The 15,618-nt window shown below is 29.3% G+C and overlaps 1 protein-coding gene across 2 annotated transcripts in view; it reads right to left on the bottom strand.

Moving 5' to 3' along the window:
- LOC130452604 (protein Aster-B-like) overlaps positions 1–14,806 on the bottom strand; it is a 34,994-nt gene extending 20,188 nt beyond the window's left edge. The window contains exons 1-5 of one of the 2 annotated variants that reach the window (XM_056791942.1): positions 14,454–14,806; positions 14,260–14,401; positions 5,697–5,928; positions 4,008–4,318; positions 3,168–3,287 (exon numbers count right to left, since the gene is read on the bottom strand). In XM_056791942.1, the coding sequence (XP_056647920.1) occupies positions 3,168–3,287; positions 4,008–4,318; positions 5,697–5,928; positions 14,260–14,401; positions 14,454–14,521 (873 nt within the window). In that variant the 5' untranslated portion in view covers positions 14,522–14,806. The remainder of the gene's footprint in view (positions 1–3,167; positions 3,288–4,007; positions 4,319–5,696; positions 5,929–14,259; positions 14,402–14,453) is intronic. The other variant, XM_056791941.1, reaches the window with a different exon arrangement.
- Between the last annotated feature and the right edge of the window lie 812 nt (positions 14,807–15,618).

Raw genomic sequence — 15,618 nt, 5'->3', positions numbered from 1 at the left:
AAATAATGGAAAAGAAAAACACCATTAAAAAATAATGGTGAGAAGAAAGAGATTGATCGAGCATAAAAAAATGGGAACAAAAAGAGGAAATTGAGAAATATGACATGTCAAAGGAACTAGAGCCCATTTACGACACATATAAATAGGTGAAAGAAAAACAGAACGAATTTATAATGCAGAATTTTTATTTGTTAATGGGTTTCAATAAGAATAAGAAATACTGACAATATCAAAAAATATCGTTCAAAAGTCAATGTTGAAGATGGAGTTCCTAACCATCAGCAAAAAGTGATTATAGATATAGATTACTGCTATTCAAAGGATAAAGAAAATATCTCAGTGGAAACCATTAGAAGTACAAATCCTATATAAAGTAACTCGACAGAAACTTATTAAAAAAACATGGCTTTACAAACAGAATAACGTCTAAACAATCCTGCGGAACTAAAATAGGGTAATGAGAAGACACAAAAGGAAATAACCTTCTGAGATAATTTTGTAATTTAAAAAGCAGGGTTTATAATAAACAATGAATTTTTTTGCGCATTTTCTTCTAATATTAGATTTTCATAATAAATAGTATCAAAGAGAGATCCTAAATCGATATCGAGTTGGGCTAATTTTTAAATTCAATAAAGACAATAATAATTCGATATAAAACTAATGTATAAGTGAAATTCTCTACAGAAGTAGACTGGGAGGAAAACCAAACTAAAATAACTTACTACAAAGAAATGGAAAGCGTGGTAGATCAAGTAGAATTATAAATAGTGAAGAACAAATTAATAGTATTATGAAGAATATTAGATAAAATTGTTTAAAAAAATGAATGAATCATTTCAAAAAGAAACAATAGAAAAATTATTTCAAACTTATATGGAAAATCAAATATTAAATGAACTGAACAGAGAAAATAAAATTGAGCAAGAACGGCAATAAAAATACATATAAGATATATAAAATACCAAGTGTCTAAAAAGACAAATAACAGAAGAAAGCGAAGAATGTATCTATAAAAAGAGATTAAAACGGAATGATCAATTTATAGTAATAAAAGGAGTAGAACAATAATGAGTAGAATGTGAGTCAATATTAAAATAAATACAATTAAGAATGAAAATAGACTACAGACTAAATATTTAACTATATTCCAGAAATGCTAATGAAAGAAGAAGACTTACTAAGAGGACACAGTTAAATTAATAGGAAGTAGAAAAGAAGTCAAGAGAAACTTTAAAACTAGAGGCTGAATATGGGGTTCCTAATGAAATCATTAGAAACATATTATAGCCTTACTGCTATACAAAGGAAAAGAAAATATTTCAGTGGTACAGAAAACGACCTAACCTTCTGAGCTTATTTCATATTTAAAAAGAATGGTATAAAATAAACAATAAAGATCAATTTGATGATATACCAGATATTTAAACATATGAAGCTTTGTGAAGAAAAATATTAATTTGTGACTATTTCCAAAAACCTACTGAAAAGCTGAAAACCTAATTTTATTCATATCACAACATGGTTGTCCTCCAAATTAAACGAACAAGGTCACCCACCAACACGTTTAATTCATGAATCATTTTACCATCTTTGGTTAAACCTGATTGGGAGTATATATAACTATTAATCACACACTGTTGTTTCAAGCGCCAATGCGCGCAAACTAAACTAAATATATAAAATAAATAATCATCTAGTAACAAAAGTTTACACAAGATTTTAGTTATCAGTATTTAAAGGAAGTTGCTAATTTGGACAGATTAGTTTAGAAATATTTGAGATGTAAACTATTTTGAGAGTGGTTTTTACAATTTTACAGACTTATTTAGTTTAAGCAATTTTTCCAAATAAAAAAAAGGTAATTTCAAAAATTTTATTTTCAGACATCGCTATTATGTTTGAATGGAGAAGGTTAAAGCATTCATAAAAAATAGCATGGGATACTTGGACATACTGTACTCACACATATTTCAGGAAACATAGGAATATCAATTGTATTCTACCAGTTTAAGTTTTAAAAGAACGTTAGGATAAATTTGAATCTTCACATACCTCTCTTTGAGTGGCCAACATTTGATTACCATTGAAATCTATTAGTATCAAAACAGAAACATAGAGGTGTACGTTAAGCGTAGAAAAAATTTTTAAGCTTTTCACCATAATGGCTTGCAAATAAAGTAGATTTCAATAAAGAAATTTTAAAAAATTGAACAAAGTATGAATAACAATATTAAACCAAATTTCGGTGTAATAAAGGCTCAAATAATTCACCTCTTTCGACTAAGCAATACCCAAATCTATTATAACTCTTAGATGTTATTTTACCACAAAAAGTAGGATTACTTCCCATCAATTCCTTAAGATTTTTAGAACACTTAAAGTAGTGTCAATTATCTGTTTTTTTTAAATAAACACGACACCATCTGGTAATCAGAGGAACTAGCTTATCTCGCCATATGATGACATCTATTATTAATAGTATTTTCCAAATAACATTGAAATTCAGATTTATTTTAAGCAGGACAAACATCTTATTGAAACCGTAGATTTATCATTACATAATCAGTTTTAAAAAACTCTTTGTTTTCCTATTAATTTTGAATTATGTTTCATCCTTTTGTAAAAATCCTTGGTAAACAGCCCCTGAATTGCTTGTTATTTGCAACAAGGTTTTTCTTTTTTTTTGTATATATTTTTGATAATTACAATATCTCTGCTCATAGTGCTTTAACATTAAAATTAATCAGAGATAGAATGAAAACAAATCTCCACTCACGTTCCCACTAAGCTTTACCAGTTCATCAAAATTAATCACAATTTTCTATTAAAATTTACACTGGTAGATTTAAATTAGGTTGGTTGATGATTTTACAATGATATATGTATGTATATAGATATTGGGGTGTCATATACACTGCGACCCAAAGTATCTATTGTATCCCCTTTCTTGCTGCGATACTATTGAGGCAACAGTGTCCCGCTATGACTCCTGTTGGTATTTATAGATTGTTCTTACTTAGGTTTATATATTCAGCAGATATAACTATATTCCATAAAATGTTTGCCAAAATTATATAAATAACTTTGAGCTTTCAAAATGCACAATTAAGAATACTTATTATATGTAATAGATATACCCTGCATTTTATCTTGAAGCAACTCACCTCTGAGAATGATTCAACTGAAAGTCGAACTGATAATTTATCTTCCTCGTTTGTAAGAGGAGGTACGTAGTCTTCGTCGTCACTGGTTAAACCTAATTCACTTCCATAGCATTGGTGAACCTGTAAAGAAATTATCATTACATATTATTTTTCAGTTCTATAAATAAAATTGAGAAGAATTTGTTATATTTATCTACAAATTATATGTTATACTTGACACAGATAAAATTTTATGCTAAGGTATGTATACATTGTTCTTTTGTTAATACAACTTGATCCCCCTATGCTTTTGGTACTATTATTATCACTGTAAAATTAATTTTTAATATATGAACAATGATTGATTAAGAATTGGTTATTAATTTTGGAGAATTACAAATAGGATTTTGAAATCAGATCGAACAATCAAATCAGTGCATAGATACATTATTGTATAATTACACAAGCAAAAATATCAATGTTATGTTATTCTCTTCATTCTGTAGGTTCTCCAAAGAAAATAATATATGCTTTTATCATACAAGAATGACTTTAGAACAAGAAGTGGTGATGGCTTGTACTGATTGTTCAATTCTATCCCAAAATATACACAGCATGCTTCAAGAGCAAACTTTCACTTTGAATTAGTACAATAAATACTATTGCAAATGTGGTATCAATGTTACTACCACTAAATTTGATGTGTAAGAAATGTATTAATGATATTCTTTAATACTCGAAATTGATTAAAAACACTTGATTAGTGAATAATATATGGAAATTAACCCCATCTACCAATTTAATATTATATGAGGAATATCTTCTTTGATGAAGCATTTTGTTGTTGTTGTTTGTACATACCCATTGCCACATTTCTTGAGCAGTCATAGGTTGGTCCATAAGAGCGTTCTGCCATACTCGAAATAACATCAAATAAGTCTTGTCTCTTGCTACGAAACTGGAAAAGAAATACTTGTCTCCTTTGGTACTGATTAAAATCGCATTCGGAATAACGATAGCCGTTTTTTCTTTGGTTATTGATGCGACGTCTTTCCATTTTAAAGTCAGATTAGTTTCCCAACCAAAAATATTTGCATAGAAACATAGATAATTTTGTGTGACGTACAATCGACCGTGGTGCAAAATATCTTTTTGTAAAGCACAAGAATAGTCTGAAAATAAGTATTAGATTATTACCTGAGTTTTAATTACATCCAACTACACGATTCCACACAAGTTACGCGGATTTATCGACAAGAATATACAAATATATGCATCACTTATCAAAAAATATAGATATGATAGATAAGATGAAAGTAGTTACAAGTGGTTAAAAAATAAAAATACAAATTGAACTATGAAAATCCTACATGCTGGCATTGAAGAAATGATTATGCATCAGTATTTGAACGATTTCATACAATGATCATTATAAATAGTTATTGAAAACATGAAGTTTTTTGAGCATATTCTTCTAATATTAGATTTTAATAATAAATAGTATCTGACCCAAATCGATAGCCTCTTGGACTGATTTGTCAGCCGAATAACGACAATAATAATTGAATTTAAAATTTATGTATCGGTGAAATTCTCTACAGAAGTATACTTAAAGTAAAACAAAACTCAAACAACTTACTACAAATAAATGGCAATCATTGATAGAATAAATAGTATTAGAAATAGCAAAGGACAAATACTAGTATGATGAAGAATATCAGACATAAAATTAATGTTCAATTTCAAAGAGAAATAATTTAAAAAAATAAACAGAGAAAATAAAATTGAGCAAGGATGTCAATGAAAAAAAAAACAAATGATAAACAAAGTAAGAAGGGTAATTATAAATACATATAAAATGTATAAAATAACAAGTGTCTAAGAAAGGCAAATAACAGAAAAAAGAGAAGAATGTATCTATTACTAGAAAAAAATATTATGAAGAGATTGAAACGGAATAATCGATTTAAATGTATAAAAGAATAGAACAAAACAATAATTATCATATATAAAACATTAATGAGCAGGTGAATCTATATTAAAATAAATATAAAAAAATGGAAATAGGCTACAGACTTAATGTTTATAATGATAATTAAAGAAAAAAATTATTAAGAAGATATAATTAAATTAACAGGAACTAAAAAAGTCAATAGAAACTTTAGAACAATAAGCTTTACAGAAGAATGAATTACAAAAAATTGATGACCTGAACTGACAAAAATTTATGTATACAAATTGATAAAACTCATGTTGATATTAATATACTGGTATATAGAATGAATTAACTTGAGTCAGTTAATTCTAATGATTTTTTTAAAATGTCAAATATTCACAAATGATATATTACATTATTATATTATTTTTCTAATTTTATGGAAATAAGGAGACAAATTGTGCAAAGAAATGACAGAAAATTTGTAAAGAATCCTTATTAAAAGCTAAGTGAACATAAACTGATTTCAAAATGCAGATTTTGTAATGAAGGAAAAGCGCATATCAATAAATAGCTTGTTGTACAATTATACCTCATTGAAAAGAGGACCTTACCTACAACCAGCCTTTCATCATCTGGTACATCCTTAAACAGTTTCTTGTAAACTTCAGATTTAGATTTGTAAGTAGTGGGATACAATGAATTAAACCAAGAGGATTTTTTCTTTCCCCTACTTTCTCGCCTATCTTTACTTGAATTGGTTGAATCTGTTTTGATATCTTGTGGTGGGGTTATATCAATGCTATTGGTGTTACTTATACGTTGACTTGAAAGACTGTCTTGACTCTGAAATAAATTTTTTGGTTCAATAAAATTTAATATGGATTGTGTGAAAAGTAAGTATTGTGTGGAATCTATAATTTTACAAAACGTCACATTTGAAGTGAATATAGAGATAGGAATATGGCAGATATCATTAAAATTATAAGATGTAAGATGTTAAATCAATCTAGGTATTACAGAATCAATGTCAACCTGCCCCACCACAGCCTTAGAGGCCCTACTAACAAGCCTTCTCTTCACCTTATAGTGAAGAAAGAGGCATTTAGTGACGCCCACAGGCTAATCCATACAGGAAATCTGATAGTTCACCAAAGAATTCTAGAGTTAATAAAGCTGGAAAGCAGTAACAAACGAAAGGACCAAATGCAAAGGGCGTTGGACAAAGGTATACTATTCGAAAGGTAATTGATGACCGTCTATCATGGGTCGATAAAAAACTTCTGCAAGCTCGAAATGTATCTCTCTGTTACACAAACGGTTCAAAGCTAGCGCAAGGAGTTGGATTGGCCGTTTGTGAACCAAATTGCAAGCTCTCCATACCACTAGGAACATCACTCATTTTTTGCTAGATAAACAAATTTTTTCGGAGTGTTTGAATGGAAACCTCTCTTAAAAGCACATTCACATTCTCATATATAGCCAAACGCCCTTGAAGGTCCTGAAAGCTATTAAGTGCACGTCTAAACTTTAAAGATACTAGCTAACATAAGAAAAGTAATTTTAATGTGGCTACCATGCTACCAGGGTATACCAAGTAATAACGAAGCATACAGTCTTGTGACAAAAGGGGCAACAGCTTCATATCTAGGATCATAACCCTACTGTGGTGGCCTCATGAGATGACATATCAATAATGAAATGGAAGGATGGCTGAAGAATCCGATGGAAACTGACTGGAGAAACATTCCAAGCTTAAGACAATCCAAAACATTTATAACCATATCGGCTAAGAAGTCTAATGAATTTGCTGTAATGACCAGAAACGACATAATACTGGTGGTCGGTCTTCAGAGAAGTCACTGCTTCGTTAAATATCACCTTAAGAGGATAGGCATGTCAAAGGACGACAACTGAAGATTATGCGAGCAAGCCAGAGAACAACAGATCACCTCCTCTGCGAATGTTCTGCCTATTTTACTAAAAGGCTTAAGTATCTTAAAGATAGTACTATCACCTTGTGAAATGGGACACAAAAACCCCCAAAAAATAGCCTTCTTTGGGAAGAGTGTACGTATTTTGGAAACAGAACAATGAGATGTGGAGTCTTGTCCAAAATATCTTCTAGGTATAGATGAAGAGTGGCTGTAAAGCCAAAACTACTCCCTAAACAATCAACAGGATGTTAAAATGAAGAATTATGAAGAAAATATTAATCATATATAATTTATATCCCTAGTAGCCTAAGTACTACTTCTACAGATCGATTTTTTTGTGTTAAAAGATTTCTTCTAGTTTCACATAGAATATAAACTTCCTCTTTTGGAGAAATGATATGGAACACTAATGTACTTTATACTCCACATGGCATTTTTCTACAAGGGTAATAATATATTATTGTATATTCATTAATTTAGGGAAATAATAATTTCATCTTTTTTATCTATTGCGACACTTGTTGCAACCATGCTAAAGTACAATTCATATTTTATTAAAAGTATAGTTAAATTGTAAGTATATCATTACCATTATGATTTGTTACTTCATCAAATAAAGCTGAGAAAATGCTTTAAGTATCACTAAAAATTCTAGTCTATAAATTTTATCCAAGATCCAGATATATAAGTATAAGTGATGCTAAAAATGTTGTTAAATCTAAAATACATAGTGGAAATATCTCACTACAAGAACCAATTAAAAGCTGTTTAAAGAGGCTTGAACTCTGCCTGCAGGTTTTGCATGTTGATAGTTATCAAACTATATTTTATACCCTGTAGTGAGTATTTAGAAAAGACTTTTTTTCTTGATATTTGTTGCATATCCATCCAATCAAGTTGTTAAGCTACCAAAGAAATTGGTCCTCGAGTTGATTTTTATTTATCAAAGTATTTATTTACTACTGTATTTATTGAATCTCATTTCATAATTTTAGTTGATATACTTGCCATATACGTATCAATCCTTGGAACTGACATTCTCTATAATTTCAACCGTAACATCATCCCAGTTGTAAACTATGAAATCTTATATTAGTACAAATTGTGTTGTTTAAACAGGTGGAACTATTAGCTAGTCGATTCTTTTTGTTGATAAGATAAAATAGATAAAAACATGGCCTCTAAACAATTTGAAATGTAATACAGTTCATTTCAATAAAAAATAATGTGATTAAAAATATGAACTTTTTAGAAATCCAATTATGTAACAACAAATATATTTGTTTTAGCTTTTAGATAAAATAGATGACCATGGATATATACCAATTGTCAAGTTGCAATGCGCAAAATAAAATTATCAGTAATTACTGAAAAAAATTATTTTCTATCATGAATCATGAAAAATCAGGTGTTAATTCCAATGATTTGGAAGAACCATCTAAATTGTTCTATTCGCACAAATGTTCTATAATCACAGAAGAATAAGCCATCTATTCTTCAGGTCAGGTTTGGATGCCAGCATCCCAGTAACTACAACTAGAGAGGTCTTCAAATCAGACACCTGAGAAAGGTCTTGTTTAATTGTGATGGTTAGGTTGATTCGATCAACTATTGAAAATAATACCAACGACGACAATTATCATATTGTCATATGATGTCAAAACAGGTTTAAGATGAAAATAAATGAGATCAACATGTGGTTAGAACCCTGCCATGGTGTAGTTATTCCAGAAGTTCAATAGGTTCAAGGTCAGACACTGTCTGATTTCTCTCTTTTGAAAATTTTAATGTTGTCAATATTTTACAGACTGATATTGTTTAGTTCTGATCTGACACTGTCTATTTCTCTCTTTTGAAAATTTTAATGTTGTCAATATTTTACAGACTGATATTGTTTAGTTCTGATCTGACACTGTCTATTTCTCTCTTTTGAAAATTTTAATGTTGTCAATATTTTACAGACTGATATTGTTTAGTTCTGATCTGACACTGTCTATTTCTCTCTTTTGAAAATTTTAATGTTGTCAATATTTTACAGACTGATATTGTTTAGTTCTGATCTGACACTGTCTATTTCTCTCTTTTGAAAATTTTAATGTTGTCAATATTTTACAGACTGATATTGTTTAGTTCTGATCTGACACTGTCTATTTCTCTCTTTTGAAAATTTTAATGTTGTCAATATTTTACAGACTGATATTGTTTAGTTCTGATCTGACACTGTCTATTTCTCTCTTTTGAAAATTTTAATGTTGTCAATATTTTACAGACTGATATTGTTTAGTTCTGATCTGACACTGTCTATTTCTCTCTTTTGAAAATTTTAATGTTGTCAATATTTTACAGACTGATATTTTTTAGTTTGATTCAAATCAAAGTTTCTGAGGATTTATTATAACCACAAGCTCATTTTATATTAGTACACATTTTTTTGTTTTCACTAATATTGATAATCTAATACATATTATTTTTCTGTACTATTTCTATATCAGTTACTACAATCTACATATTTGGAACAATTCAAAATGGAAAAGAGCTTGACTATGAAATACAAATAGGGTTTACCTAATATGATAAGGCAAATACGTAACAAAAGCAGCATTTCATAAAAATATGATAGACATTAAAATATCAATAACAAAAAAACATGTGTTTTTTTATCTACTAGCAATGTCCATTATTCTGTGTTTATTTTTATTTATTCCCTTGTGACATGATGATTTTTCATATCAATTTATTTTCAATAACTTTGAAGTAAATTACTAAATAATATTATCAAATCCCATATTTTCACATTACACGCCTTTCAAAAGCTTTATTTATCTATTGAAAGTCCTCTAAGAGTGCATTGCACTATGCACTCACGACACTCACGTTCACGACCACGATCTTTCCCGTTAGTTAAATAACTTAATTCACAATTTGGTAAAAACTATTTATTAACATAAAATACAAATATATGAAGTGTTTCAATAATGTGACTACTGTTCTCGTTGGATTTCAAGACTGTTTTGAACACACTATACTTGTTTATGCTCTTTTAAATACAAAGCCTATTAGTTATTATATTTGATAAGTTAAAGAAACTTCAAGTGTCTAAAGGACATATGAAACCGCTTAAGTAAGACTTGAGGACGGTCAGTTTACAATAAATCTTATCGAATACAATAGTAAGTAGAAGGTTATGTTATAATTTGTAGCTTATTGAATTTTTAGTGGAGGGCTTAACTGACCTACACTAAAGTAAAACCAAAATATCTCTGCGACGTTAGTAAAATATTTGGTGGTGCGTTACAATAATGCTTCAAAACAACGACCGTAGTCGCTATGTGGAACTCTCAAATGAGTATTTCAAGCCCGTGAACGCTAAGTGGAATGTGTCCTAATTTTTAAAGTTTGTGAAAGAAAGAATCTAAAACCTTACTTTTATTATTTTACATATCGCTTTCCTATTTCAATAGTGCTATAACCCAAAAAAAAATGACATTTTCTGTCCAATGTATACTTTATCAAGATGTTTATAGGATTTAATAGTGCCATATCATTAGTACGAGCAGAATCCGCGTGAGGAGTCAAGCGTCACTATCACAATGAGTTACTCGCAACTATATATACCATGTATATATACCATGTACAGTGCCGTAAGCCAGTGGTCATCTCATTTCATCGAGAGATGTTAAACAAAATGGAAGCTTTAGTGTCATAACCCACATAAATAGAATACAAGTTTTATCTCAAAAAAAAATCCTGACATACGAGAAGGAAAAACCCTTTTCCTTTCAATTAAAAACCTCCAATGAGAGTAAAGATTTCCAAGAGGTGGTTTAAGGAAAAGAGGGAGAAAAAATTACTTTAATTTAGTTCCGATACTGACCTACACAACTAAACCAACGTTTGATGCAAGCAAAAAGAAATACTTATTATCTTTATTTGAAGCCAGTGTGATTTCCCTGTAGTACGTACCTATTAATCAGGCTATGCTAGATAGATAGATATTTCGTTTTATTCGAACTAAGTCCTAACTCAACAAGTCTAAATAAAATTAACATCAACAGCAGTGCCATATCATTGAAAAAAATGTTTTTAAAGCAGTCTGTAGATTTTACATTACATTTGACATCACTAATCAGTAACGATATATTCAAACTGTATATGTACTACGTTCAAAGACCGAAAACGGTCAGTGGCCGTTTAAAAAACAACCACAACGCGTTCTGTGCGCCTTACGTTTGCCAGAACGCATTGTGGCTCTAAATTATTTTCTATTTAAAAGACGTCAGCTCACGTAATATAATGCCGCTTATTAATAATCATTTGGTAACAAATTAGTACAACACTCATTATTCGAATAAATGTTTAATGAAACATTTTTATATATGTTTTATACCCATATAGTCAATAATTAATATAAATTATCAACAGTCGTTTTAATATAAAAAAGTATATTATTAAAATCAATCTTCGCTGCATATCCACCTATTTGTTTTGGCATGAGGAATTGTTGTGGCATTTTGAATTGCATTGAACTTTATGTTTTACGCAGTTAGGTTAGGTTAGTTATATTGTCATTGTCAAGGATAATTCGTAGGTCTATTGTTGTTACCTGTACCTGTGATGTACTTTTATATTTCTTATTTTACATTTCGAAGGTCCTAACACAGGTATGAATAAAAAGTAGGAATCCTCTAACGGTTTGGGGTGTTAATTACGATTCAACATCTCAGGTCGTTTACGAACATTTTTGGAGTGCAGTTCAGTTTTACGCGGGCGTCGATTTTACTATCAGGATCAATATTTTATACTGAAGTATTGCAAAAAAAAAATTTTTTTAATAAACGTCGAATCTTGGAAAAGTTGTCTAATTTGGGGACCTACGAAAACTCCTTCCTTGATTTTAGTTTCGCTACCTCGAGGAAATTTAGTCTTCAAAAATTTAAATGCGTCACCTATCTTCTCCAATGTTGTCACAAATTGTTTGATCAATCAAAGTTTGATGTGCAAAGGTGGGAAATAAATATTTCTCTCCGGACCAAAGGATTGTGGGCGACATTCTTCTGACCAGCCAGGTGTAAAATTTTCTCGCAGAGGCCAGTTCTGTACGGTTTAGCGAAAAAAAATTTTTTTTAAATATTGAATTTCTCTGAACCCGAATTTGTTCTTTTAAACAAATTGATCAAAAAATTCATAAACTATGTTAATTACTGCAATTGTTTAATGTGAAAACAGGATAGCGAAATATTTCAATTAATCAATATTTCTATCAACGTCACTTTGAATTGAATTTTGAATTCTATGAATTTAACATTTTTACAAGTTATAAAACTGAAAGCCACCACAAATCTTAATTGATTATTTCCTAGACGATGAATACGCTCGAAAAATATATTAAAATTAGTCTACTTTGGGGTTTCATTGCCACATTCCCAGTAGAAAAAAGCTCTTATTATTATTTTTTCGACGAACTCTCTTCAGCGGCGACGCGCGCATACCCTAACAGCTGCGCGGAGCCCTATTTTCAATGTCAAATTAAAATTATAAATAAGAATAAGGGTGTCAGAGTTTTGGGAGTCAGGACTTTTTATCCTCCTCTTTAACGAGCTTTTTCCAAATTGCTTGAATATTAATATTTTTCGAGTAATTAACGAAAAACTGAATAACATTTTCTTCATCTTATTTTGTTAATAATAATTGCAATTTTTTACCTGCACCAAAATCGTTAAAAAACATTTTTCTAGAGGTGATCCGAATCGAATGAACTATCGCTCATATTTTTAAGACCTTTATCTATATTTTTCACTTTTTTGAACTTGTTGACTAGAATAAATGTCATACACTTTGCTACTTTCGAATTTTTAATGGCTAGAAGATGAAATATGTAAAAAATAAGTGGGGGTATCCACCACAAATAGAGAGTGATGGGAGAAAACTGAGGTCATATTTAGATTCAGGAGATCATTTTACATAGGAATCATTAAAAATGGTGTCAGGGCCGATTTTCATGCAGACCAGTGTTATCACATTTCAACATGGCATAGATAGTGATGTGAAGAGCCAAATTTTCCACAATGCATAAATTTCTGGCAAATTCAGCCTTTTCATAAAAAATGTCACAATTATTAATAAAAAGTGTCAGAATCATTAATAAAAAATTTGTTGTAATAGAGAAGTATGCAAATATTTTGTCTTCATTTCTGATATTCATAAATAAATTTAGTAAATAAAGTATTTTGTGATTTTTAATTTAGTAAATAAAGTATTTTGTAATTTTCAATTTAGTAAATAAAATATTTTGTCCAATATGGTATTTTTAAATCAAGTATGGAGACATTATATATACTTATCATGCATAATACTTATTAAAGAATTATTTTATTTCAACTTTTCAGATTAGATGACTAAAAATTTATAAAACACGGGAGCTCATATCTAGAGTTGTTGAAAAAAATCCAGTTTTGTTAACTTGTAGCCTCTAGTGAAAGAGAGTTTAAGTTTACAATACCTTTTATAATGTTTTGTATATTGTTTTTTATTGTTGGAAGTGGGCCTCACACCAGAAGTTGATGAAAATACTTCAGTTTTGCTTACTTATAGCCTCTAGTATACAAGAATTCAATTTTACAAAACCTTATTAATTAAGTAGCTTAGAAAGTTTCCTAGAAAATTTCCCAGAAAATTTTCTGTACCAATATTTTCCTTAATATCCACAACTCTACACATAGACATAATAGGCCCAAATTATCACTTTGTGATCCCAGTTTTCAGTTCACAAATAAAAGAGAATTTATAGCAAGTAACCAAATTTTTATGGATAAATTGATATAAGTTTGAAGAGGCTTATTTTGAAAGTGATTCATATGTTCTTTTTTTGTTTCACTGGTAATTATTGGGCATAATAGTTTTCTATTAATGAAATTTATATAAGTTCTAAAAGATTATAATTATAGTATGGTGAAAAATACAAAATTTCACATAATTTCTCCAAATAATGCATCACAGTCAGTATTAATTGATGTTATGTATTTGTTTATTTAATTTTAAGCTGTAAAAGGTTAAACGTGCAATTATGTACATAAATTACACAAATGGATTAGTTCATAGTCTAAAGTTTTCATAAAACAAAATAAACAGGAAGACAATGAAAAAATAATTATTTTTAGACCAGTAAAAACAATTTAATATTTGAAATGTATTAGTAAAATTACCCTTCACAGACTAAAATAAATATAATAAAGATACTCACAGATGGAGAGCCATCCAGTTTAATAGACTGTTCCTTATATGAAACACTTAAATAGGTGTCAGATTTTGAATGATCTCTTTTAGATTGGGGTCTAGGAGAAGGCCTGGGGCTACTTCTAGGGCTTGAAGAAGGACTAACTGATCTACAATTATATATCTTAAGGTTGTGAAGGTTGAAAAATAATATAGGCTTACTTGTTTTCACTGCTAACTGATTGTTTATCATATGCTACAATATTTGACGAAGACAAATTTGTTTTCATTTTGTTTTTATTATTTTCGACATGCTTGGTTCCTTTTCGTCCTCAATTTACAAACCGCAAAAAGTTCACAGTTTTTTGTTAAACATATTCAATGACAATAGCAGGTAAATAATTGTCGATAATTATTATGAGACTATTGCCACACAGTACATAGTACAAATCTTTTTTTTGTCAAACTAAACTATTACTACGTTTTTTAATTATCACATAGACTAAAGTATATTCTAATAACATTTCAGTGATAAAAGCACTGTCACACAGGCACGTCAAGATAAAATGACAATAGCATTGTCTTTTTTAATCAATTTTAGGCATATTTTCATAAAACTACTTTGTAGTGATATCCTAAAAGTAGACAATACTTTATACATCTCAAGGTTATGAAAGGTAAAGGCATTATTTAAATAGTTTTTTGGGGACTGGATGGTAGGTACTCAGATTTTTACAATTTATACTCATACAAACACCTTTCGCAACACCAGAGGTGAAAAGTGATAAACAAATGAAATGAAATGAAATAAAAACAATAGTACCTAGGGCTATTTATTAAAAAATTCTGAATAGGTACCTAAGTTAGAATAATCAATAAGTAAGTTCGGGTGATTAAAATATAATAAACTATAATTGAAATAGTAGATCTTTCCACCATAAAATCATGTATTTTAACATGAAGTTATAACTTGTGAAAAGAATTAAGTTGACAAATTGTGCATTGATAATTGTCTTAAGTATACTACTTAAAAAATCATTAATTTATGTACTTAACAAGGAAGAGATATTAAAAGCAACTAACACACATGCTATTTGAATTGAGATCTACAAATTCTTCATATTAATAAAAAAATTGGTAATTCTAATTTGATTGATAGTTCTACCACAAACCAGCCAATTATCCTTTTGATATTCATACAATTCTCATGATATACATCTACACATCTACATTTAGACAATAAATTTAATAGATTATTACCCATACAGTTCAATTTTTCCTTTCTACTTGTATTCATATTCTAACCAGTTTTTTTTACTTGTAATGTGGCCTAAAGTTTTTTTACATGATGAAGCAATCAACAGTTGCTATGATAAAATAACTTTGT

This window comes from Diorhabda sublineata, chromosome 2 (assembly GCF_026230105.1).
Source record: "Diorhabda sublineata isolate icDioSubl1.1 chromosome 2, icDioSubl1.1, whole genome shotgun sequence".
Taxonomy (NCBI): domain Eukaryota; kingdom Metazoa; phylum Arthropoda; class Insecta; order Coleoptera; family Chrysomelidae; genus Diorhabda; species Diorhabda sublineata.
Note: the sequence above shows the minus strand (reverse complement) of the source record. Positions and strands in the feature narration are given on the sequence as shown.